The sequence below is a fragment of the Gorilla gorilla genome, chromosome 11, assembly GCF_029281585.2.
Source record: "Gorilla gorilla gorilla isolate KB3781 chromosome 11, NHGRI_mGorGor1-v2.1_pri, whole genome shotgun sequence".
In the NCBI taxonomy this organism is placed as follows: domain Eukaryota; kingdom Metazoa; phylum Chordata; class Mammalia; order Primates; family Hominidae; genus Gorilla; species Gorilla gorilla.
Window position 1 is genome coordinate 109,287,686 of NC_073235.2, and position 27,762 is coordinate 109,315,447.

At 38.3% G+C, this 27,762-nt stretch overlaps 1 protein-coding gene and 1 pseudogene across 1 annotated transcript in view; both read right to left on the bottom strand.

The window, feature by feature from the left end:
* The window catches only part of DYTN (dystrotelin), a 68,907-nt gene that overhangs the window by 24,123 nt on the left and 17,022 nt on the right, over window positions 1-27,762 (bottom strand). Inside the window, exons 6-9 of the mRNA XM_004033111.2 lie at window positions 26,554-26,625; window positions 26,136-26,299; window positions 21,185-21,296; window positions 19,597-19,745 (exon numbers count right to left, since the gene is read on the bottom strand). Coding sequence (XP_004033159.2) covers window positions 19,597-19,745; window positions 21,185-21,296; window positions 26,136-26,299; window positions 26,554-26,625 — 497 coding nt within the window. The remainder of the gene's footprint in view (window positions 1-19,596; window positions 19,746-21,184; window positions 21,297-26,135; window positions 26,300-26,553; window positions 26,626-27,762) is intronic.
* LOC109025831 (vacuolar protein sorting-associated protein 26C-like) lies at window positions 12,849-14,760 on the bottom strand (annotated as a pseudogene).

Sequence of the window (27,762 nt, forward strand, 5' to 3'; positions counted from 1 at the left end):
GTTACAGGCATGAGCCACCACGCCTGGCCGTTTCTCCGATTTTTTAAAATAACCTAAGATCTTATGATACTGAGTTGGCAAGTGAAGGCCCTCTGGGCAGAAGGAAGCCTTATCTGTAAGTTATAATCAGAAGTCTTGGGCAGACACTTCATATCTATAGACACTGTAGTAGTTTAAAGATGTCAGGGTTGAATGCAACCTATCTTAGAAATGGTCCCCTCAAAGCTGAACTTTGTCCGCTAACGTGGTAAACAACACAGTTCATTGGTTGCATATCAGAGGTGGCACATATTGTTGTGGTTAGAATTGCCCATTCTTTTGGGACAACAGATTAAAGAAAATTCATGTTGCTCAGCCATATGTAAATGAGAATAGGCTTTGTGTCTTCTTAAGGACATCACTATTGAGTCTTCTAATACATGCCACAAAGGAGCAATATAATTTATACTATAATTGCGTACAGCAGCACACTACTGTTGCAATTAATTTATAGTTCTTACCTGGATAGACAACTTACAATAGACTTTTATCCTTACAAACATCCAAATTATCTGGTCTACTCTACTCTTCCAGAAAAATTATGCAATTGGGCATATTAAATAGACCAAAGGCTGACCAGTAGTTGTGAATTTTGAGGATATTATAGATTTTCTTAGCAGATATTTAGAAACAAAAATGATCTTTAGGAAAAAAAATGACTTGATTTCTGGGAGTAAAAGTTGAGCATACTTGAGTTGAATTAAAATAGAAATTTGAAGATTTGAAAAATAAAATGATACACTTAAAATATTTTTCTTAACTAATTATTTTGAAAATCTTGATAAAGTAGATAATTCCTTCAAGAAAATTAAATTATCAAAGTTGACTGAAGAAAGCATGAAGAGACTATTAAGTTTGAACAAATAAAAAATTTATGAAACTATTATAAAGCCGCCAGTGCCCAGGGCTTTACTCTTGAATATTAGCAATTGTTAAAGAAATAAATAGTTTCTATGTTAGATAAATTATTTCAAACACAAGAAAAGATGAAATATGACTCAGTTGTTTAATGTAGCCATAAAAACTCAAATGCTCAAAACTGATGCAGATAAGATGGAGTGGGGAGATATTCTGATTCATAAATATTGCAATTCTAAATAGAAAACAAAATTTAAAGGACATTTAAAGAATAATCTACAAACAAGTGTAGATTTTAGTTGCAGCAATGCCAGAAATGTTTACTATTAGGTACTCTATTAATGAAATACTTCCAATAAGAAAAAAATGTTTGAAAATTTCAGTTGGTGCTGAAAACAGATTTTAAATAAGTAAATCAAAACACCTCCCCCAAAAAAGTTTTAAAAACAAGGACAAGAAAAACACTTCCTCCACGTTAAAAACCATCTCGAGCCAACAACTAAAACTGTAATATCTAAAGGAAAAGCACTAGAGAAATGCCCCCACTAAATCTACTCTCATTAAAAATAGTTGCCCCATTATCTCTTGAATTATCTATCATTGCTCTGAAAGATGTGGAGTCTTTCAGGAATAAAGAACTGAAATAGAAACGAGAAGTTTAAATATTGGAGGGGAAAAGACATATATATGTGTGTGTGTGTGTGTGTATATATGTGTATATATATTTAAATATATATACACATATATTTAAATATATACGTATTTTTGTATTTAAGTGTATTTAAATACATATGTATATATGTATATGTATGTATATATTTATATTTTATATGTTGATCTTTAAATATATTTAAATATATATATTTTTTCAGATTGTGTGATCATCTACCTAGAAGCAAGATGTTCAAAATAAACCAATATTTGAGTTTCTAAAACAATTCATTCAGAAAAGTTTCTCTTTGCAGGGTAACTATTCAAAAAGCCATAGCTTTCCAAAATATCATCATCAATAATTAAGAAATAATACAGTGGGAAAAGCCCCTACTCACAATATTATCACAATATGACAGGAAATCAGCTATATATAACCTTTTACTGAGAGACAGAGAAACACTTGAAAAAATAGACAAACCTAAATATCACAAAGATAAAAGATGTTTCCACATCAACATATAGGTTTAATGCAAAGCTAACCAAAATACTAATAGGATTAATTTTGGCACCTTAGAAATGATTTCAAGATTCGTTGAGAAGAATAATTGTGTTATACAACCCCATCAAAAAGTGGGCGAGGGATATGAACAGACACTTCTCAAAAGAAGACATTTATGTGGCCAACAAACATGAAAAATAGCTCATCATCACTGGTCGTTAGATAAATGCAAATTAAAACCACAATGAGATACCATTTCAAGCCAGTTAGAAAGATGATCATTAAAATGTCTGGAAACAACAGATGCTGGTGAGGTTGTGGAGAAATAGGAATGCTTTCACACTTGGTGGGAGTGTAAATTAGTTCAACCATTGTGAAAGTCAATGTGGCAATTCCTCAAGGATCAAGAACCAGAAATATCATTTGACCCAGCAATCCCATTACTGGGTATAAACCCAAAGGATTATAAATCATTCTACTATAAAGACACCTGCACACATAGGTTTAATGCAGCACTATTCACAATAGCAAAGACTTGGAACCAACCCAAATGCCCATCAGTGATAGACTGGATAAAGAAAATGTGGCACAAATACACCATGGAATACTATGCAGTCATAAAAAAGAATGAGTTCATGTCCTTTGCAGGGACATGGATGAAGCTGGAAACCATCATCCACAGCAAACTAACACAGGAACAGAAAACCAAACACTGCATGTTCTCACTTATAAGTGGTAGCTGAACAATGAGAACACATGGACACAGGGAGGGGAACATCACATACCGGGGCCTGTCGGGGGTCGGGGGCAAGGGGAGGGAGAGCATTAGGACAAATAGTTAATGCATGCGGGGCCTAAAACCTAGATGATGGGTTGATAGGTGCAGCAAACCACCATGGCACATGTATATCTGCACGTTCAACACATATATTCCAGAATTTAAAATTTTTAAAAAAGAATAATTGTGTTATAATAGCTAATATGTAAAAATATAAAAATAAAAAGGGGGAAAATGGTTAATGGGTATAAAGTTTCAGTTATGCAAGATAAGCAAGTTCTGGAGGTGTCCTAAACAGCACTGTGTATTGTATACTTAAAATTTGCTCAGAGATTAGATCTTGTAGTGTTCTTACCACACGTACAAATTAACTATAATAATTATAAAGGGAGGAAACTTTGGGAGGTGATGGGTATATTTATGGTTTCACAGGTGCATCTTTATCCCCAAACTCATCAAATGGTATACATTAAATATGTACAGCTTTCTTTTTCTTAAAAAAAAACTGATTAAATGGTATTTATATATTTATTTATTAAGACAGGGACTCGCTCTGTCACCCAGGCTGGAGTGTAGCGGTGTGATCTAGGCTTACTACAGCCTCTGCCTCCCAGGTTCAAGCAATTCTCCTGCCTCAGCCTCCCGAGTAGCTGGGATTACAAGAGTGTGCCACCATGCCTGGCTAACTTTTTGTATTTTTAGTAGAGATGGGGTTTCACCACATTGGCCAAACTGGTCTCGAACTCCTGAGCTCAAGTGATCTGCCTGCCTCAGCCTCCTGAAGTGCTGGGATTACAGGTGTGAGCCACTGCACCCAAGCATGTACAGCTTTTGCATGTCAATTGTATCTTAGTAAATTGGTTAACAAAATGAAATAAAAAGGGAAAACTAGCTTTATGTTAATGGCTATCAGAAAGCTAGAATAATTCAAATAATGCTGTTCTTATGTAAAAATAAAATGAAAAGCAACTGAGCTGAATAGATAGCATTAAAACACATTCTAAAATGATAAATTTTTTGGTATATACTACAGGAACCATCACAAAAATTAAAAAGGAAAGGACTTATTCAAAAAAAGGAATAGGGGACTCTCTTAGCTTACCTCTGATTATGCATCAGAATAAAAACCAGATAGATTTAAAAGCTATGTGTCAAGATAATCAAATCATGTTAAAATAAAATACAGCTAGAGTCATTTGATTTCTCAAGAATAAATTTTTCCCAGCATAAAACTGTAAAAGAAATTACAAAGAAAAAGAAAGAGACTGATAATGTTTTTAGGCTGAGCATGGTGGCTCACACCTGTAATCCCAGCACTTTGGGAGACTGAGGCGGGCAGATCACATAAGGTCAGGAGTTCAAGACCAGCCTGGCCAACACAGTGAAACCCCGTCTCTACTAAAAATACAAAAATTAGCTGGGCGTGATGCGGGCGCCTGGAATCCCAGCTACTTGAGAGGCTGAGGCAGAATAATCGCTTGAACCCGGGAAGCGGAGGTTGCAGTGAGCCAAGATAGTGCCCCTGTGCTCCAGCCTGGGTGACAGAGCAAGACTCCATCTCGAAAAAAAAAAGACTAACGCTTTTATAAGAATTGAAAGTTTATATGTAGGAAGTCATATTATCAATAAGACTAAAAGGAAATAACTAGGAAGAAAGATTTCCCTAGTCAAAATATAAAAAGTTTAAATACATTGGTAAATCAAACTGATTCATCAGTAAAAACGGCAGCAGGTGCTGATAGAGGAAAAAATACAATTGCCTTGTACATTATGTGGGGAAAAGCTTCATTTCACTCTGAGTCAGAGAAATGCAAATTAAAGCAAATTAAATATATTCCAGTGATAAAATTATCAAAAATTAAAACAAGGCAATAGTCAATATTAGCAAGGATCTTGTGAGAAAGGTGCTACATTCACTAGAAGCCTAATTTGGTATTCGTTTCTAAAAGGCAATTTTGCAATAAGCATGAAGAGCCTTAAAAATGTTTGTACTTTTCATTCTTGTGATTCACTTTAGAAATGTATCCTAAGGAAATAATTGGAGATCTGTTTACAAAGAACAATGTATAAGAATTTTAATAGTGAAGTTTTAAATTATAGCAAAAATTAGAAATAATCCAAATATCAACAACGGTGGAGTTAAATCATATTATGCTTATTTAAATAAAAATTATATAACCATTAAGATGTTTTTTGAAGAATTACAATGACAATGGAAAATGCTCTTAATCTAACTATAGAGAACTATATAATGAATAAATTTTACAGTGTAGTCTAAGCTAATTTTAAATGTTTATAGGAAAGGAAGTATATCAAAATATTGACAGTGGGGTAATAATGGATTATTTGCCATTTTAATTTTGTTCTTTGTTCTCTTTTGACTTTTTGAAACTTTCTATAATAAATGTATAGCACTTTGTGATTTGAGATAAAAAGTTATTCAATAAAAGGAGGTTTTAGATTTTTCCTTGGTCATATGAACATCTTAAAAAGAATCCCCAAACTAGGGAATGCTTCACTGAGCCTCACTGCAAAATGGTCCAGATTATTTGTGCTTTAGTAGCAGTTCCTTTTCGTTTTGGACTCACCTGGTAACATGGGTTGCTGTCCTCAGTTTGTTGACTCCAAGACATTCTTTCAGGTACAGGTGTAGGCTTGGAGGCACCTGTGGCTGCTGTTTCCATTGTTCCAGTTGGCCTTACATCCGCTGTTCCTTTAGAGCTCTTGTACTGAATGGAGACACTATTACTGAGTTTTGTAAGAAAGTTGTAGCAACTTTTAATTATCAGGTATGACACTGAGGAAAGCCTTTTTAGAAAACGTACATTAGATATTGAAGGTTTTACTCACCCACCCCAATAGCAATAAAGCAGGCCAACTTTTCTCTCTGTGTTCTTTTCCAGACAATTTTGTTGACAGAGAGTCAAGTAGCCAATAATAGAAATAAAAATTCAATTTTCCCTCCTCCTTGACAATCTAGACATGAGAATGCAAAGAATTCAGGGGTGACAGCAGAAAATCCCCCAGGTCATCTTGTCCAGGTCAGACATTAGGAGTTATAAATGCAGGTATGTGTTTATCACGTCAAATCTGAAAGAACATATAATATATCAGACTAGTTTAAGGTCAGGTATATTCTGTTATATAATTCCATTTGGTTTCATTCCTTTATTTAAAAACTATTTTTAAACATCATCTCAAGTTATGGCAGATATAAAACAAAAAAGCAGAGAACTCCTGATTCCAGATAATTCACATCTAAAGAACAGATAAACATACAATCATTTTACACATAACATTATGCTTTCTACAAGACACAATGAGAACATAAGGAAAGACACGATTATTCTGTGATATGCTTAATTATACCAGGGGTGTGCATTTTGGGGTAGAAGAATAGGGTGACCCACAGTTTCTTTGTAACAAACCTTCTGAATGACAAACTCGATTCCTACCCCATCTGAGATCATTTTCATATCTTGGTATTATTCTGCTCTGTCTTCATTTGCTCAGGATGCTATAACAAACAGACTGGGTGGTGTAAGCAACTGGCATTTATTTTCTCACAGTTCTAGAGGCTGAAAGTCTGAGATCAGAGTGCCAGCGTGGTCGGTCATACACTGTGTTAGTCAATTTTCATACTGCTGTGAAGAAATACCCGAGATGGGGTAATTTATAAAGAAAAAGAAGTTTAATGGACTCACAGTTCCACATGGCTGGGGAGGCCTCATAATCATGGCAGAAAGCAACAGAAGAACAAAAGCACGTCTTACATGGCAGCAGGCAAGAGAGTGTGTGCAGGGAAACTGCCCTTTATAAAACCATCACATCTTATGAGACTTACTCACTATTATGAGAAGAGCATGGGAAAAACCTGCCCCCATGATTCAATTACCTCCCACCAGGTCCCTCCCACAACACATGGGGATTATGGGAGCTACAATTCAGGATGGGATTTGGGTGGGGAGACAACCATATCATACACACATCATTTTCTGTACTCAGATATTTACAAACATCAATATGTATTTTAAATCTGTTTTTTAAAAAACAAGGAAATCATTCCAGACACATTATTCTGCTACTTGCTTTTTTCTCTGATGCATGATGGTGAATTCCTTCCAGTATAGTAGACAGCAGCTAAAACTTGTTCTTTTAAGTAGATTCATTATGTTCTGCAGAATGTTCGTAATCATACATATTCCACCACTTTTCTACGAAGGGGCACTTAAGTTGTTTCTGGCTTATTGTCCTGTACTCCAAGGGCCAAATCTTTTGCATATTTTAATGACTAATAAATACGCTATTCTAAAGTGAATCCTTCTACATGTATTCCACCCCCTCTTTGCTGAATGACATTGCTCCAATAATTCTCCCCTGTTGCACCAGTTCATCAGTTTTTCTCTCTGTGAATTCATTCCCTCAAACAAATGGGTATACAGGTTCTTTTTTGGTTCCATATGAAATTTAAAATAGTTTTTTCTAATTATGTGAAGAATGTCAATGGTAGTTTGATGGAAATAGCTTTGAATCTATACTTTGGACAGTATGGCTATTTTCACGATATTGGTTCTTCTATTCATGAGGATAGAATATTTTACCATTTGTGTCCTCCTTATTTCCTTGAGCAGTGGTTTGTAGTTCTCCTTGAAGAGGTCCTTCACATCCCTTGTTAGCTGTATTCCTAGGTATTTTATTCTCTTTGTAGTAATTGTGAATGGAAGTTCATTCATGATTTGGCTCTCTGCTTGTCTATTGTTGTTGTATAGGAATACTTGTGATTTTTGCACATTGATTTTGCATCATGAGACTTTGCTGAGGTTGCTTATCAGCTTAAGGAGTTTTTGGGCTGAGGCAATGGGGCTTTCTAAATAAAGAATCATGTCATCTGCAGACAGAGACAATTTGACTTCCTCTCTTCCTATTTGAATGTCCTTTATTTCTTTCTCTTGCCTGATAGAGCTGGCCAGAACTTCTAATACTATGTTGAATAGGAGTGATAAGAGAGGGCATCCTTGTCTTGTGCCAGTTTTCAAAGGGAATGCTTCCAGCTTTTGCCCATTCAGTATGATATTGTCTGTGGGTTTCTCATAAATAGCTCTTATTATTTTGAGATACGTTCCATCAATACCTAGTTTATTGAGAGTTTTTTTTTAACATGAAGGGATGTTGAATTTTATTGAAGGCCTTTTCTGCATCTGTTGAGATGATCATGTGGTTTTTGTCAGTGGCTCTGTTTATGTGATGAATTATGTTTATTGCTTTGTGTATGTTGAACCAGCCTTGCATCCCAGGGATGAAACCAACTTGATTGTGGTGGATAAGATTTTCGATGTGCTGCTGGATTCAGTTTGCCAGTATTTTATTGAGGATTTTTGCATCGATGTTCATCAGGGATATTGGCCTGAAGTTTTCTTTTTTTGTATGTCTCTGCCAGGTTTTGGTATCAGGGTGATGCTGGCCTCATAAAATAAGTAAGAAGGAGTACCTGCTTTTCAATAGTTTGGAATAGTTTCAGAAGGAATGGTACCAGCTCCTCTTTGTACCTCTGGTAGAATTCAGCTGTGAATCTGTCTGGTCCTGGACTTTTTTTGGTTGGTAGGCCATTACTTACTGCCTCAATTTCAGAACTTGTTATTGGCCTATTTAGGGTTTCGACTTCTTCCTGGTTTAGTCTTGGGAAGGGTGTGTGTGTCTAGGAATTTTTCCATTTTTTCCTAGATTTTCTAGTTTATTTGCCTAGAGGTGTTTATAGTATTCTCTGATGGTAGATTGTATTTCTGTAGGGTCAGTAGTGTATTCCCTTTCTCATCTTTCGTTGTATCTTTTGATTCTTCTTTCTTTTCTTCTTTATTAGTCTAGCCAGTGGTCTATCTATTTTGTTAATTTTTTTCAAATTAATCCAGCTCCTGGATTCATTGACTTTTCAAGGGTAAAAGGTCAATTGTTATTTGACCTAGCAGCAGCATTTGACAGTAGAACACCATGCCGTGTCCTTGAACACTTTCTTCACCTGTCTTCCAGGATTCCTCACTTTCTTGGTTTTCTTCCCTCTCCATTCTTTCCTCTTTCTCAGTCTCCCTTTCTGGTTTTTCTTCTTTTCTGCAGTTTTGCAAATGGAGTGTCACAGGGCTCAGTCCTTGATCCCCTTCTCTTTCCCTTCTACACTCTCTCTTTGATGATCTCATATAACCTTATGGCTTTAAAAACCATTAACATGCCAACAACCCCCAAATTTGTATCTCCAGTACAGACCCTTTTTTCTAAGTTCCAGCTATGAATAGTCAACTGCTTGGTCAATATCTCCCTGTGGACATCTCAGAGACGTCTCAATTTTAATGTGTCCCAAACTAGACTCCTGATTTCCCCCACAAACCTTCTCCACCTGTAGCCTCCCCATCTCGGTTGATGGCAATCTTATTCTTCTACTTACTATAGAACCACCATGACAATATAATTTAGTGCAAATGCAAGAATAGACACATAGATCTAAGGATGAGAATATAAGTTCTATTAGCCCAAGTATACAAGGAAAGCTAATATGTGAGAAAGCTGGCATTTTAATTAAGTGGGAAAAAGATCACGTAATTGGCTAAAAGATCACATAATCCCCTACACCAGGAAAAAAAAGTAAAGCTAGACCCTTGCTAAAATAAATTCCGAACAGATTGAAATTTTAAGTTAAAATTTGTAATATAAATATTGGAAAAAATTTAGGAAAATGTTTATATAACCTTGCTTCTAACTCTTGGCTCTCTTTAGTCTATTCTCAACATAGCAACCAGACTGAGAGTTTTGAAACCTCAGCTAAATTCTCTACTAACAATCCTCCAATGTTTCCCCAGAGTAAAAGCCCAGGTCCTTACATTGGCCTTCCATCTGCCCCCACTTCCTCACCTCTTCTTTTTTCTTTTTCTTTTTTTTTTTTTTTTTTTTTTGAGATGGAGTCTCACTCTGTCATCCAGGCTGGAGTGCAGCGGTTCTCTCTTGGCTCACTGCAACCTCTGCCTCCCGGGTTCAAGTGATTCTCCTGCCTCAGCCTCCCAAGTAGCTGGGATTACTGGTACATGCCACCATGCCTGGCTAATTTTTGTATTTTTAGTAGAGACAGGGTTTTACCATGTTGGCCATGCTGGTATCCAACTCCTGGCCCCATGTGATTTGCCCACCTTGGCCTCCTGAAGTTTTGGGATTACAGGCGTGAGCCACCACGCCCTGCCTTATTTCTTCTCTTATTACTCTCCTTCCTCATCCCACTCAATCATGCTAGCCCCCTTGCTGTTCTTTGAATCCATTAAAATTAATGGCAAAAACCGCAATTACTTTTGCACTAACCTAATACCAAGCATGCCCCCACTTGGTGCTGGCTGTCTCCTCAGTTTGCAGTGTCCTTTTCTCAGATGTCTGCATGACTTACTCCCTCACTTCCTTCAAAACTTTGATCAAATGTCACCTCTCACTGAGGCCCACTATAACCACCATATTTAAATTTGCTGCCATCTCTCCAAGTCTTTATTTTTCTTACCTGCCTCTCCTTTTTTTAAACTTTAATACTTAAATATTTTAACATATGATATAATTCCTTTATATACCATTTCCATTTGTCTGGTCCTCACTAGGATGCAAGCTCACAGAGAGCAGAAATCCTTGTCTCTTTTTCTTCATTGATGTAGCCCAAGTGCCTAGAACAACATTCAATAAACTTATTGAATAAATATTTTTCAGTGTATTTTCTGAAAATTCTGTAGCCATTTGTACTTCTACCAGATTTCAAGAGCATCTATGTTCTTCCCTCCTCACCAGCAAAGGATGTTGCCATTCATTTTAATCTTTGTCTTTTCAATAAGTAAAATGATGATATGTCATTGTTACATTTTTCTTTTTTCTTTTTTTCTCTTTGAGACAGGGTCTTGCTCTGTCACCCAGGCTGGAGTGCAGTGGCACTATCATGGCTCACTGCAGCATTGACCCCCTGGACTCCAGCGATCCTCCTACCTCAGCCTCCCAAGTAGCTGAGGCCACAGGTGCACACCACCACACCCAGCTAATTTTAAAATTATTTGTAGAGATGGGGTCTCCCTATGTTGCCCATGCTGGTATCAAATTCCTGGCCTCAAGTGATCCTCCTTAACTTTGAGAGGCAGAACCTTCAGCCTCCCAAAGTTCTGGGATCACAGGCATAAGCCTGGCCTATTGGCCTTTTTTCTAACCAATAGAGAGGTTGAGCATCTTTTTGGGTGTCTAAGAGCCGTTTGGAACTCTTCTTCTGTGATTGCCTATTTACATATTTTGTGTATTTTCCTCTTCACCCACCTCTTCTTCCCAATTTTCTTCTGCTTCTTGAATTTTTTTTTTCTTAGAAAGTATGGCCTCTTTATTTTCTGCTACTCAATTTGAACACATCATCGAATACAGATAGTTATTAATGTCATATGAGCATAAAAGATTTATAAACCAGAAATGTATTTTCTAAGAAGCAACTTACAAATGACTCAGATAATAAGTTTTATCAGTTTAATTGTTGAAGTCCTAAGATAAAGCAGTGCCTAAATCAGGTTTGTTTACCCTGAGCATTGAAGGAATGTAATGTAGGGAGCATTACAGATCACCAAACACTGTTACAGGACAATGGAAGTACAGCCTGGGAGGCCTTCAGCCTGAGCCTGCCTTGCCCAGGCCTGCACAGAAGGGCAACTATGAAAGAAGGGCAATTAGTGTGCAAAGTAGCATGGCTTATTTATTTATTTATTTATTTGTTTATTTATTTATTATTTTGAAACATTTTCACCCAGGCTGGAGTGAGTGCAGCAGTGCAATCACGGCTCACTGTAGCCTCGACCTACCGGGCTCAAGAGATCCTCCCATCTCAGCCACCTGAATAGCGGGAACCACAGGCATGCACCACCGTGCCCAGATAATTTTTAATTTTTTCTGTAGAGACGGAATCTCTCTATGTTGCCCAGGCTGGTCTCGAACTCCTGGGGTCAAGCGATCCTCCCATTTCTGCCTCCCAAAGTGCTGGGATTATGGGCATGAGCCACTTTACCTGGTCACATAGCTTATTTTTGAGAACCTGTTAATTGTGGACCAAGAAAACAACGATAGGGTATGAAGGAAGAAATGTTTTGCAACAGACTCATCATTGACTTTGAACCACAAAAGGAGACTGAGGAAACATTGGCTTCAGGTCAAAAAACCCTGGATAAAACAGGTCCCTCAGGTGGGTGAGGGGCAGGCCAAGTTCATCAAGTCAAGGACATTTTCCTGGCACCACCCTGGTGAGAGGAGCATTCACCAACCCACCCTAGGCACGGGGCTCCTGCCATTCAGAACCCTCCCTATAACAAAAGGAGCAAACATTCATTTTTTCCCCTTACATAACTTTGCATTTAAACATATTCCCGCAATATGGCAGCATGAGTTCTTATGACAGTTCTTGAGAGTTCAGAAACACTCCAGCACCAGCCAAATCCCCTTACTCCTATAAGAGTAAGGGACGCTTTTTTCTCAGTTCCCTAAAAATGTTGAAGTTATATTGAAAAATGTTATAAAAAGAACTACAGAAATAGAGTGCGGAAAAAAAAAAGCTACACATTTCCAGTGGATGCCACTTTGCATTCTTCCTTGGAGGATATCTACAAACTTCATAAGCAATGCCACCTGGCCACAGACCCTTTGCTGTGGGGAGTGCTCAGCTACTTTCATTATTAGCGAGTCAGAGAGAAGTTTCCTTTTGCCCCCATGATCTTACTTTCCAGCACAGCTCCAGTGGCTGTCACAACAGGTTTTCTGTGCCTTTTTTGGTACAAGAACAGGTAGGTCAAAGGAAACGTTTTCTGTGAAATGATCTTGCAAATAGCATTAAGAAATTCTGTTGAATTTCAAAGAAAGGATATGATTAAAGGTGGCTTTTGGAAGTAGAAGCCTCGAGGAAATGAGGAGGAAAAATAATTGTAATTTAAGGAGTCCATTTCATTTCTGATACAGAATAATCACGAAAACAAGTATATACTGCTGGCTTTAGTTCCCCATGAATGATAACCAGCAGGATATCCACAAGGCCACCCCTGTTTTCTGTGCTTCCCTCCTCCTGGGCTTAGTCCTGCAGAGCTGCAATGGGAAGTTCTCTGTGACCAGGTGGCTAGCATGTAGACGCATGTCGATGGTGGCCTCAAATTCCACTTTGAAGTTGGTCTTCAGCATGCGGCAGGTAAACAGCCTGGAGAAGACCATGTATATAGGGACAGAGAGGCCCCTACAAATGTCCCCATGGGCATCTGAATATAAGGAAACTCTGTGGCATCATGGGCATAGCTTTTTGCACACCCACAGGTCTCCATGTGCACCAGTTGCAGCCCCATGCCTTTTCACCACCAGCTCTCCTGTAAGCAGCTGCACGATGACACAATTCATTGAGTTGGGGTGTTCTCGAATGAGAAATCTGGGGAGCAAGGCTCTCTCTTTGATATTCTGTAAGGTTGCAGGTGTAATCTGTGAAGTCCACAGGACTTGGAGTCAACTTTCCCTCCTGAGGAGCAGAGTGGATGGTAAATTCACCGGCCTTTGTCAAGTCCTTGGTCAACAGAGACTGCCTCATGTCACAGCGTAGTGTATACTGAATGTCTGATAATAAGTCTCATACAGAACTTTGTTACCCCTCACATACAGAAGAAATGCGAAATAAATTTGTTTTGCCATAGGGAAATTTCCCTGGCTTCATCCTTTCTATGGCACTGTTGATAATCTGGATAGGTTTAATGGAATTATAAAAAGCTTCAAACCCGCCCACACTTTTGGCACTGAGCTGGGGGATTGCAATTCCTTCCATTGTCAAAGACACTACTCGATGTGGGACTGAATCCTTACAAGATACGACCACCACACTGGAGAGCATTTCTCCAGCATGAGAAACTATTTCCTCTTCCATCTTGATGTCCAGGGAGGTCCCTGTTTTGAATTCTCCACAGCAGCCAACACTTCTGACCTCACATCAAGTTTTTCTTATCAATTTTTCAGGGACCCTTTTTATAGCATCATTTATCTTATTACCAAAAATATTTTTCTAAGTCTAGGGCTTATTTTTAATTTTGTTTATACTATCACTTACCATAACAAAATGTTTAAAATTACATGCTATCATATATATCTGTCTATTCCTTCATGATTTTTTGTTTTTTTCTCTTCCTTAGGAGATGTTCTGCTTTTTTCTGATATTTATTTTAAGTTCTTTTTACATTTAAATTTCAATCAATTTGGAATTTATTTTAGTATATGGGGCAAAATAAGGGCCAATTTTCCTTTCAGATGGATAGCCAATTATGCATTATTTTTCCATGAATTGAAATATCACCTTTATCATATATTAGGTTCCCATATATGCTTAGATCAATTATTATATTTTGTATTCTCATCCTTAGACCTACATGTTCATTCCCATTTTATACTATATTATTTGGTCATAGTAGTTTTATAGTAAGTGTTAATATCTGTTGTATTAACATCTCTTCTTCAGATATTAATGTCTCTTCTCACTATTCTTCAGTCTCATAATTTTACTATTCTTGTACAACTATTCTTCCAACATACCTTCAAAATTATTTTATCCTATTTAGAAAACCTTGTGATTCTATCTGGAAATGCATTAAATTTAAATACAGTAGATTATGCTCTATAAGGCTACCATGAACAGTGAATTAGGAAATACTGAACCCATTGTTCCTAGAGAAAATACAGGGTTAGGTTCCTGCAAGCCTCTGGCCACAATATTTTTGTCAACCAATCAATGCACAACCTTGTTTTATGTGTTTCTGTATAAAGATGCTTTTTAAATATATATTGTTGATTCATTAGCATTAAACTCATGGTCAACAGCAATATAAATCATACCTGAATGAAGCTTATTTAACGTGTGTATTTTTTCATCAAGGCACATCGTAGCCTTGCTGTGCTTGGGAACACTAGACAGCAATTCAGTACCGTGCTTTGGGGCCATTTGCCAAAGTAAAATCACCAACAAAAAGCACAAATATAAAAAAAAACAAGACACAAAATAGACACGAAAAGGACACTTGCTTATAGAATGAGGGCTGAAACAGTAACACAGAGCACTATCTGGTTTGACCTCAGCTGGGAACACATGCATCAGGCAACTCAAAATTTTTTTGCCACTCTGCTTATGTCTGCAAATACTGAAAAAGCACCAGGAGTGTTAATTTTAGGGTTACAAATAAATTTTTGCAAATAGGCAAATTTGTAAGTATTGAATCTGCAAATAACAAAAATCAACTATTAATTGTTGGAGCAGGTGCATTCTTATGCTAGTCTTCTCATTTAGAAATTTGGCATTTTTTCCTTTTGTTCAGGACTTGTTTTCTGTACTCGATAAAATATTATAATTTTATTTGGGTCTTGTATCTTTTTTGTTAAACTTTTTTGTAGTTTCTTTTAAAAATAATTTTTACATGTATTTTGAATGAGATTCTTATAAAATTTATAGCTGGTTATTGCTAGTAGAGTGAAGAATTTTATATATGTTTATTTTATTTTTCCACCATAATTTGAAGCCTATTAATTCTAGTAATTTTTGCTAGTTACTTGGGGTTTCTTAGTAATTCACAATTAAATTAGCCACAAAGAGAAGTAATTCTGTCTGTTATTTTTGTGCAGTTTAATTTTCTTTTTAACTATGTTTTCAAGAACTTCCTGAAATATTTAATAAGAGTGATGATATTTGGCACCTAACTTTCAATTCTGGTTTTGTAAATGAAAGCATTCTCAGTGCAAACTATCATATGTAAAGGAAATAAAACCACATCAAAAGGGAGAAGGCTTATTACCATGCAGATAGTTTGCTGAATCATTGAACAAATTCAATATTATCACTCGGCCATAACCATTAATCTCTTAGAAGATGGTCAGTGCTAGTGTGCCAACATAATAGATATCAAAGATGTGTTTTTTATTATTACATTGTGATTTAGTAATATTCCACATTCTTTTCTCCTAGATGAGCCACAAATCAGAATTTCTGAACTCATCAAAGTCTAGGGTACACTGAAAATTATTACATAAGAATGTTATTTTGGGGAACAACTCTACTGTACTTGGGGTGGACAGAGTACAACACATTGACATTTAGAGAACCCTGGCTTTGTACAGCCCTTGCAATTCCCTTTCCTCATCTCACCTCCAGATATACTACTCTGGGAGTAGAGAGGAGAGGTTATCCCAGTTAACAGGTAAATAAACTGAGTCATAGAAAAGTGAAGTGACTTCCTCATGGCCACACATGTGGTTAGTTGAGGGCAAAGCTTCTGTCTCTGTTCCAGATTCAGTCAAACCTCATTATCTTGTTCCAAAGCTCCTTGATTCTTTCCAGCTACATTCTAAAAGAGCTCATGGTTCACCTTATCTATCCATCCATCAATCCCTCCATCATGTGCTATACATTTTATTATTCTTTCAGTCAGTCAGTCAGTCAGTCTGTCATTCAACAAATATTTATTAAGGATTTATCATATTCAGACATTATTATAGATTCTGGCAATACAACTGGAAACAATGGACATTCCTCCCCTCATAGAGCTTACATTATAGAGAGGGGCACAGCAATAAATAATAAATAAGTAAGATATAGGATGTCAGAGGGTGATTAAGTGCTTTGAAGAAAAATAGAGCCAGCAAGGATAACTGGGAGTGCCAGAGTGAGGAAAGTGGTTGAATGGTAAATGGTTGTCAGGAAAGGCCTTCAGGATGAGCCTACATTTGAGCAAAGACCTCGGCGGGTCTTTGGGAGGTGAGCAGTCAAGCCACGCAGGGAGGTGATCTAGGGTTGCCAGTCCCCCGAGGTGGCAGCATGCCTGGTGTATTCACGGAGCAGCAAGGAGAGCTGTGAGGCTGAAGCAGAACAAGTCAGGGAGAGGTGCAGAGGAGGACCAAGAGCTGGTGGGGAACAGGGTTTATAGGGCCAGGCTAAAGGCCACTGGAAGGACTGTGACTTTCTTGGAAGAGGGAAGGCCACAAAAAAGTTTGTGCAGAGGAGTGACATGATCTGGCCAAAATTTGAAAAGGGCCTGTGGTACCAGGAGTGGACCATGGGGAGACCGAGGAGGAAGCAGGGGAACCAGTTAGGAGGTCATGTGACAATGTGGGAGAAAGGGACCGCTGAGGTGGTGGCAGTAGAAATAATGAGACTCACTCGGAGTTCAAATCTATTTTGAAGGTACAACCAACAAGATTTGCTGATGGATTGAATTGTTTGTATGACTTTATGAGCCAGGTGTTGGAGTTGCAAGAGGGAGTGAAATCAGATTCCTTGATGGAGCTTTTAGCCAAATGAGAAGGCAGACATTAATCAGATAGTTAGATAAATAAATGTGTAGTTACAAACTATGACAAATCCTTTAAAATAAAGTCTTAAGGGTGGGATAGATCTGGCTTAGTCATATGTGAGGCAGAATCAGGGCTGGAACACAGAGACTGTGGAGGAGGAATGAAGCTGGAGAGATTAAGATGGTGGACCAAAAGGACCAAGAGTAAGTCATGTTACAATTTTTCATTTTTAGCCTAAAAACGATGGGAAAACGATGGAGGAATTTGATTTAAGGAAGGCATAAGGGTTTGGAAGGGATGAGTGGGTGAGAAGTGCTGTCACATTTGTGTCAAAAATGTGTAAAAGATCAGTCTGACTTCAGTAGCCAAAAGAAATGCAAATAAGAGTATGGAGGCCGGGCACGGTGGCTCACACCTGTAATCCCAGCACTTTGGGAGGCCAAGATGGGCGGATCACTTGAGGTCAGGAGATCAAGACCAGCCTGGCCAATATGGTGAAACCCGGTCTCTACTAAAAATACAAAAATTAGTTAGGTGTGGTGGCAGGTGCCTGTAATCCCAGCTGCTCAGGAGGCTGAGGCAGGAGAATTGCTTGAACCTGGAAGGCAGAGGTCGCAGCGAGCCGAGATGGCGCCACTGCACTCCAGCCTGAGCATCACAGCAAGACTCCATCTTAAAAAAAAAAAAAAAAAGGATCTTTGTGATGTGACTATGGGAATATAGAAATTTGGGCAAGATCTCAAGTATCCAATATATATAGATGATTAACATTTTATCATTACTTTCCTAGTGAAAGGTAAAAATAGCTGGCTTTAAGAATAAAGATAAACTGGAAACTGATATCTTTGTTTTTATTTTTAAATTTAAATTCTATGTGCAATATTAAAGATATACATCAAGATGATATCCAAATTCTCTAACTTTAATCATATATTGATTAACAACCTGATAGGTAAATGTGACATAGGAATAATAGATAGCATCTAATTGTGAGGTCATTGTGTACTTTATCCTTTAAAGAGCCATAAAAACGTATTTTAAAATACAACAAACTTTAAAGCAACAAAATGACCACAGAAATAGGGGTCTGGGATTGAGATGGAGATTTGCTGCTGGATGTCTGAGAAAAGATTAGAGAATTATAAAAGAAATTAACAAATGAATACCAATCTGATTTAAACTAATCCATTCTTATAGTCCCAGTAGGCAAAATGGAAGTGAATAAATATTTCTTTTTCTCAAAAGTGATGAGGCTGGGCATGGTGGCTCATGCCTGTAATCTCAACACTTTGGGAGGCCGAGGTGGGAAAGTCACTTGAAGCCAGGAGTTTAAGAACCCCTGTGAGTGACATAGTGAGACCCCATCTCTATAAAACACAAATACAAAAATTCAGCGAGCATGGTGGTATGTGCCTGGGAGGCTGAGGTGGGAGAATCACTTAAGCCCCAAAATCCAAGGTTGCAGTCAGCTATGATTGTGCCACTGCACTCCAGCCTGGGCGACAGAGTGAGATCTTGTCTCTAAAAAAAAAAAAAAAAAAAAAGTGTTTCTCTCCTTTATCTTCTGCTATTTTAAATTACAAAGAAGTGGCTACTTCAAAAATGAAGGTCACAAAAACCTTTTAAAGGTCATCTTTAGGTTGGTGATCAGGTATGTGATGCATATACCGGAAGTGGCAGGCTGTGCCCCTCTGGAGCACAATTTGGCATTCTGAATTTTGAGGATTAACCAAGTTCACAATTTTTTATTCAATGATTTTCATTGAATGAGTTTTCCCTTAATAAAAACATAAAAATATTCAGATAAATGCATGCATAGAGATGTTGACTCTAGAATTTTGGGGGGCAACATTTGGAAATAGCCAAATGTTCAATAATGTATTGCTTGTGAATTGTGGCATTTTCTTATAAGGAAGAGAGTAAGGCCATTAAAAATGATGTTTTGGGAACTAAGAATGAAAAATTGTATCTACAGCATAATCCCTGTTTTGGTTAATCTCTGTTTCACACTAAAATGTGAATAGCACTCATCTGTGAGTGGTGGTATGCTGAGTGTCTTTCTTTTCCTTTTTTTTTTTTTAAATAAAGTATTAATTCCGAATTAGCCTTCCAAAAGCAAACCAGCAAAAACTAGGAATATAACGAAGTTATTCAAATATTCTAATATTAAAAATCTTCTTTGTCTTTCTGATGGTTTCATTTGTAGAAATAACTCTAAACATCTGGATGGGTCACCAAAAGGTGTTGTGGCCTCTTAGTTCTACTTTGAAATTAAAGGCCCTTTTTAGAGGAAAAAAATATCTGAAGTCCAATCCTCACCCCTCCTCCTGCCTTGTCTAGGATCTTCAGCATTAGAAAGATTGCTGGCTGGTTACCATAACACCCAGGGCCCTTGGTGGCTGCTCTGTGGGATCAGCCTATCCTCGCAGCCCCTCACCTGGCCTGCGCATGGTGAGGCACACCCTTTGGATTCACCTGGTCCAGCAGCTGCTGCCTTCTCGCTGCTTCTTTCTTCCTACAGCGCTCCTGAAGAAGGTTGTTTCTGAGGGTCCTGAAGAGAAGTTTTGTATTCTGCATTGCTGACATCTGCCGAAAGGGCCAACATTTTTAAAAAGCGTCAGATCAGTCTATGTGTGGTCTTCCTTCCTTACTTGGATGGACTGGCCACCATGAAAATTTTTGGAATTGTTTCTCTTAAGTCCTCAGAAAAATAATCTTACCTCCTTCTTGTCCCTGAATGTCTTCACATTCTCATAGAAATAGCATAAGTCTCCAAATAAAACACCCCAAACCCCCTCAATAAGTCCTCTTCCTTAGAGTAACCCCGTCGTTTGGCACTCTACACCTAGAGGAGGGCATCAAAGGGGACTAAGCCTGTGGTTGCTCACATTTAGGGTTGTGGATGCCTTTGAGAATTGGATGATAACTCATGGATTTATTTCCAGCGAAATACTCACACATTCCATTCTGCATACAATTTCAGTGGACTCACAGGCTCACCCGAAATCCATTTATTCACCCCAAGTTAAGAACCTCTACCAAATGCAAAGAAGGAATGAGATGTCTCATTTCAAGGGTTTCAGCACTTGAAATTTAAAGCGTAATAACCAAGTGGCCACATGGTGTCACTCTAACATCAACAAATCCAAGACTTTTAGCACTAGGAAGGTAGATCCTAGGCCTGTGAACCTGAGGACCTGGATAAGGCAATGCCCACTGGAAATTATTTGGCAAGATTCAGGCACTTGACCTTTGCAGGCCATTCATGTAAAGGAGAGAAGGAGGGAAAACTATCCTTGGCAAAGTTAATTAATCAACATCCTTCGCTATTGTGGTATTTGAGGAGGCTGCCATCTGTGTGAAGAAACTTACTCACTGGAATTTAGTAATGAAAAGAAAATGTTCTTTCTGGGAAAAAATAGAATGCTTTTTGCTAAAATGTACTATGCTGTTTCTCTTCTTACAAAGAACTGAATTCACTTGCTAGGTATTTATAATTTTAAAAAATTTGAAAGGCAGCTGTGAAGTTTTAGTTGTATACTTTTTCAGTCAACATTGAGATAATAATCTTTCTTTTTCCTAAAGAAGAAATATTTGAAATTTAGGGTTCAGGAAAAGACATGTTAAAAAAGAAAAATTCTCCAAAAATATGTTAGTAACTAGAAGTCTTGCTGCATCATTTTTGCCATGTCAGAGCCCTTCTCTTTTCCATCTGTACCCATTTCCAGTGCTGCTCCCTGTAACTCTTCACTGACATTTTCTATTCCAGAGTATCTGATCAATTACTTCAGACTGAACTCTGGCCTTTTCTTGTGCCCAAAAACTTTCACTGAGACATGCAATGTGAAGAAATCATACTTACGTTGGGAGATATTCAAGGTGGAGTTTGCCACTTGCTTAGTCTTAAATCTTGCAATGTATGACAGGAACAGAATCTGTGGTTTCACTAGAGGGAAGGTTTTTCATGGCTATAGCTTATACTGAACTGATTAATGAATAGTTTGGTATGTGACATTAAATGTTACCTGGATGCAGTGCTCAATGACAGGATGAGACTTCTGATGGGACTTGCTGTGAAGACCAGATAAGAAACACATCTGGCAGATGTCAAAGTTGAGACACTTCAGACAGCGGTATCTGCCAGTTAAAATAGAAGCACAGCTTATGTCACTAGTAGATGAGAAAAAAAAAAAAAGAATATCCAGGTAGAGAATGAGCAACCCAAAATATACAGAAGATGTCTGAGCTGCCAAATCAGTGTAAAGTTTACCAAACTATAGGATTATTAAATGACTCTAATGCATTTGTTTACTCAAATACATCTTCATATGATAGTATTTTCAAATGGCATTATATTGATGCCATATACACTATGGTATAGAAGTCTGATTTATTTCCCAAAATACGAAGTGCCTTCTATATGCAGAGTGCTGTGTGCTACAACCTTTAGGGTAAACCCTTAAATCTGCAGCCGCGTTTTGTGCAGCTGCACAATGCACTCAAATACTTTGAATTTAATAGCTAATTTAAAAAATAGATTTCAATAAAATCAAATTTTGGCTTGTCTTAAACTTTTGCAGGGTATGATAATATCGGGCCTGTATTCCTGAGCGGTGTTGGGGAAAATTAAGCCATAGATAACAAATTTAAAAATAAGCACTCGTCCTTTTATAGAAGTCTGTATGTAGGAAAGATATAAAGTAGAGGAGGGGAATTCCTCACCACAGCCAAGTTTCTTGACCCATCGACATTGGAGATTTTTTCTTTTTGACAAATGACAGCCTTAAATCCCTTTGTGGTCAGAAGGAGAGGAGAGAGTCTTGAGACACTCTGGTTAGGAGGGGTGTCCCATAATACTCAGGAAACTATTGTGATGTTAGTGGGGAGCTAGTAAGACCTAGCAGTCATCAGTTAGTAACTTTTAAGGATATTTGAGAGGGACCATGTTGTTTGTCTATAAAGTAACAGGGAGCTATACATTTTTTCCCCTGATATGTAAATTCTCTTCTCTAACTGCAGTGTGTGTGGTATAAAACTCTGTCCTCATATGGTGACAGCTGGTGAGAACCAGGCAGCAGCTACTCCTTTTAGACTGGACATACAGTTCTGAGCAGCTATAGTCCCTACCTGTCCTATTTCCTTCATGTATACCACTTGCCTTGCCTTTTAAGCATTTGGGTTTTCAACACCTCTCTTAAGGTTACAAAAAAGAAATATGATAAGATTCCAGTGCTCTTAAATTTCATATCTTGCGGCAAAACTTTGACATGGAAGGTTGAAGTAATAACTTCCAGAATTAGGTGATGTGTGATTAAGTGCCAAGTGAAAGGCATCGAGAAGAGGGGTATAGCAGGGAGGCAGAGGGAGAGCCCTATGGGCTGGTGTGGTCTGGAAAGTGAGGCTCATGCTATACATGGAAGGCTGGGCTGGAGATTAAAGCAAAGGAAATCCCAAGTAGAAAGAAGAGGAGGAATAAGGTAACGAAGATTGGGATGAGTAAGAAGGGTTTAGAGGACATTAAATCTATCAGACCTGTTAACTGCCCTGAATAACAGCAGGAAAACACCTTGGAAAGCTTCTGAGGCCAGATGGCAGAAGGTCTCATGGTCTGATCAAAGTCGTTTAGAGGCAGAGCAGGAGAATGTAAATACCTTGAGATCGCCCCTCAGCTACCCTTGTTTACTGCTGTACTTCCAACCCTGACTCCCATGGCAGGATATTAATAAATAATGTGGGATGATATAATAGCAGCTAGCATTTTTGTGCATGTTCTATGTGCAGGCAGTGTACATGTGTTGACCCAGTTAATCCCCATGGAAATTCTTTCAGGTATTCTTACAATTCAGGTATTCCTCATTTTGCAGATGAGGAAACTGAATTAAAGAGAGTTTAAGTAACTTGCACAAAGTTACACAGCTACTTAGTAAGCAGTAGAAGATTTTGAGTCCCAGGTTACTATCTGAACTGATGGCCTGCCATTTTAACCACTAGAATAGACCACACTATCCTAGAATAGACCACCACTCCTCAAGGCAGGAGGCTTGAGTTTGAATTCACATACCACCATTACTACTTATAGTAGTACTAATAGTTGAATTGAAAACTTAAGCTCACTTAAGTTTAGGAGAATGCCTGGTACATGGTAGGTTTTTCAATGGACATTAGTTGAATGAAGTTGGATAAACGACTTAGTTTCTTCAACTAAGGAAAAATGGAGCTAGTAAACCCTATCCTCCTGGCCTTGCAAAATTTTTAGAAAACTTTAAAAGTTGTTCAACATACATAAATGGGAAGACATTTACTTTTTCAATGAAGTGTACAACATAATAAACTATTTTTATAAGGATTATTTGATGAGTCATCCATGCTGGCTGCTTTATCAAGCATTAACTAGATGGCTGTGATTAACTTATCTAGGATAATATGCTGCTCTATCCTTAAATTTGTTCCTCTGTGCTCTGAAACTACCTACAGGTATAAGAGAACGGTTATTGTGTGGGTAATGAGACTGGCCTGTTGTTGATGTTTTTACCAGTATAGAACCCAGGTTTTCTCCCAATTTCATTTCAACCTTCCATGGCTATCACAGAGCAAAATGCTGACATGTCCTTCTAGAATTTTTATCTTGGATTAAGGCCACTCTACGGTCTTTGCACCTTCTCTTTCTTTAGAAGGCCAAATCTTTGTCCTCTTCCTGCTACCTGCAGATCTGCAAATACATGTCCTCTAACGTGGCTTTCTTCATCTCCCAAAAAACCAAAGCTACTGGTTGAGTTTTTTGAGATCCCAAAACACAAGTCTAAAGTTAGGATTATAATATATCCAGGCAATTTTTAATAGAATCCTAAGTTTAGAGCTAAAGAAGTCTCAGACATCATTTGATCTACCCTGCTGAATTTTACTAAAAACAAAACAAACCAAAAAACAAAAACCCCAAACTGAGGTCTAGAGAGGTTAAACACCTTGCCCAGGTCTCCTAGCTCTTTGTATACAGGACACCTGCTTATTGCCTTGGATGCATAAGGGGAAAGATGGTTTACATGGGGGCATTTTAAAGAAATTCTGTTCTCATTCTCAACAGATATTTGAAGTGTAGCATTTCTCGGCCTCTGCCTTTGCCATTTTTAGGGGTGACTTAAGTAAGTCACTCAAACTCTTTGAGACTCAATTTTTGTCATCTATAGAATAGAAATAGTATCTGCTTTATGTTATATATAATAATTTTGAAAAAATATTTCAACGTAAAAGTTGTGTTTTATATAATTACAAAGTTAATCCTGTACTCGACCTAGGGCAGGACTTGCAGTAACTCCTTAACTAATACTTGCTTATTGGTTAAATGATTATAATGTACTCATAACATGGCAAATCATATTCAGATTTCCCCATTGTCCAATATAAATAATTTATTTTTCATTGTTGTATGAAGATTTCTTTGTTCCTGCTTGCTTGGTTTCCAACAGTCCTGTTCATTTATATGTTTTATTGTTTAAAGTTCAGTTCCTTGCAGAATTTTCATGAATGAAGTTTCACTGTGTCCTGCAAATTCTCTGCAAACCCAGTTCATTTTCTCAGCAAAATTAAAACCGGATCTCCAGTTTTTCGGTGTTCCAAGCAGACCTATTTTACCTCCATGGGGAGCAATTTCAGTTCTGGGTTAGCTAGGGTCAGGAAGCATGGGAAGGGAAGGTGAACAAAGTGAGCAGGAGCTGAGTCCTGAGGCTCCTTGTCCCCTTCTCCTTCCGGGAACCCTCAGTTTTGCCTTGTATTTAGCCACCTGATGTCCCAGAGCTTTAGTCTTCCCACATCCCCAGCCCCTGTTCACTCATCGTGAATAATGGCATCTTCCATGCCTGGCCTACACCTGGTGGTTTCTTTCTCTTCTTCCAAGCTTTAATGATAACTCCAATTTTACTTCCCTATGGTTTTATTTGTGGGAGACCTATAACACTCTTTCTCTAGGATGGGATTTTGACTGTTAGCCTCAAAGCTATGGAAATATTTGAATCTCCCACCTCCAAATCTAGCTCTCAAATCTGCTTTTTGCTCCAGGTGGAGAGAAGATCAGGCCTGAGTTGTTCTCATGAATGCTGATGATCTCTGTGAGTCTGAGGCTCGTTTGCAGTTGTCTGCACAGGGAGGCAGCAGAGCATCATGGCTGCAAAGCAGGGACTCCGGATTTAGGATGCCAGCCTCTGTGGCTTGCTAATCATGTAGGTTATTTAACTTCTCTGCAAATAGGGGATAAGAATACAACCCTTTGTATAGGCTTACAACACATTTTAAATGAAATGACCCATGTGAACTGCTCAGCTTGGCATTTGTCTAACACTTAACAAAAGTAGTGTTGTTAGGATGATGAGGATGATGGATGGCTCCAAAATTTAAAAGGCTTCTTTGGAACAAAAGACAGGCCAAATGCAGTGGCTCACACTTGTAACTCAATGCTTTGGGAGGCTGAGGCAGGAGGATCACTTAAGATCAGGAGTTGGAGACCAGTGTGGGCAACACAATAAGATCCCATCTCTACAAAAAATAGAAAATTAGCTGGGCATGGTGGCATGTGCCTGTACTCCCAGCTACCCAGGAGGCTGAGCTGCAAGGATGACTTCAGCTTAGGGGTTTGAAGCTGCAGTGAGCTATGATAGTGGCACTCCAGCCTGGGTGACAGAGACCCTGTCTCTAAAAACAAAACAAAACAAAACAAAGACAAAATGTATTCCCCTTAGAGGAAGAAAAATGTCTATTAGTCACATTATGCGTCAGTGGAAGAATTTAATATTTCATCCATTATAGAAGATAAAAGACAATTTATTATCAACCAGGATGCCTCTTGCCAGGAAATCACTGAGCCAAAAAAGTCAACTGAATTTCAGATGTGTAAGGAGGACCCCAAAAAGAATCTGAAGGGATGCAGCTCCAACTGTAGAACCATATGAAGAATGATAATCCAAGAAGTGCTGCTGATGACTGTACCTGAGTCCCGTGATTGGGAAAGTCCTGCAGACAGTGCACCAAGCAGGGTGAGTGACCCTTTCAGCAGCTGATAACCGGTGGCAGGTCGGGAGCCACAGGAGGATGGGAGGCTCAGATTGGACCCAAGACAGGAATTTTTCTTCTTTGACTGCTGGGCTCAACACCTAAAAAACAATGGCATCCTAAGATGTGTTTTTAGGCACGACTTGATATTTTCATTTTCTTTTCTGACTCTAATTCTGTCAGCTCTGCTGAAGAAGTTTATCATAGGAAAAGCTGGAGGTGAGACTACCTCCTAAATTCAGTTATCTGAGATGCTATGTGGAGTAATAATAGGTCTGTAATGTAAATCAGTCAGCAAACTATCCGAATACACCGTGTCTGTCCCCAACTCCAGGGACATTTGCAAGGCACTCACCCCTTGGAAATAGCTGCAGGTGGCACTTTCCACAGGGCACAGAGCACGACTCTCTCCCACAACAGTTGGGATCTGCAAGAGACAACCTCATCTTAGCTGTTAGAAAGTGGAGAAATATGTCATCTCTGGGAGCAGCAGGGCTGAGAGCTGGTGCCCACGGCTGTGTAGTCACAAGTATTTGGTATCTGAGACCAGGTGAACTGTCTCAATCCAAGAGAACAAAGCAATGCATGGGTTTTGTGCAATGTTTGGGTTAAGACAATGAATAAGCAAGTGGGAAGGAGAGGAGGGAGGAGGGGAAGGGAAGGAAGTGTGCCAATGGGGTGATAAACTGCTTCCTTCTGTTTTATTTTCTTGTGATTCCAAATTATTTTATCCTTTCTTTGCCTTTGTTCACCTATGAAATGAAGATCACAATAATACTGTCTTAAAGTTTAGATTTTAAAATATATATACTTTTTTTTTACTTTAAGTTCTGGGATACATGTGCAGAACGTGCAGGTTTGTTACATAGAGATACATGTGCCATGGTGGTTTGCTGCACTTACTAACCTCTCATCTAGGTTTTAAGCCCTGCGTGCATTAGGTATTTGTCCTAATGCTCTCCCTTCCCTTTACCCCACCCTCTGACAGGACCCAGTGTATGATGTTCCCCTCCCTGTGTCCATGTGTTCTCATTGTTCAACTACCACTTATGAGTGAGAACATGCAGTGTTTGGTTTTCTGTTACTGTGTTAGTTTGCTGAGAATGATGGTTTCCAGCTTCATCCATGTACCTGCAAAGGACATGAACTCATTGTTTTTTATGGCTGCATAGTATTCCATGGTGTATATGTGCCACATTTCTTTATCTAGTCTATCACTGATGGGCATTTGGGTTTGTTCCAAGTCTTTGCTATTGTATATATACATATTTTTAAGACTATTCAAGTGCAGTAGTGAGAAGCGGGAAAGAGTAGATCAAGAAGTTCAATCTGTAACTGACTAAACAATCTACTGCGATAACTCACTACCTTTGGACAAGCCTAGAGTGGCTTTGAGAAAAACCTTTCCAAACACTTTCATATCACATCATTTTAAGAAATGCCAATTTCTGAGGTCGGATGGTAATTACTACCCTTGTTTAAAGCAAGGGATGAAAGGAAAGGAAATCAGTTTGTCAAAGAGACATCGGCACTCCCATGTTCACTGTAGCACTCTTCATAATAG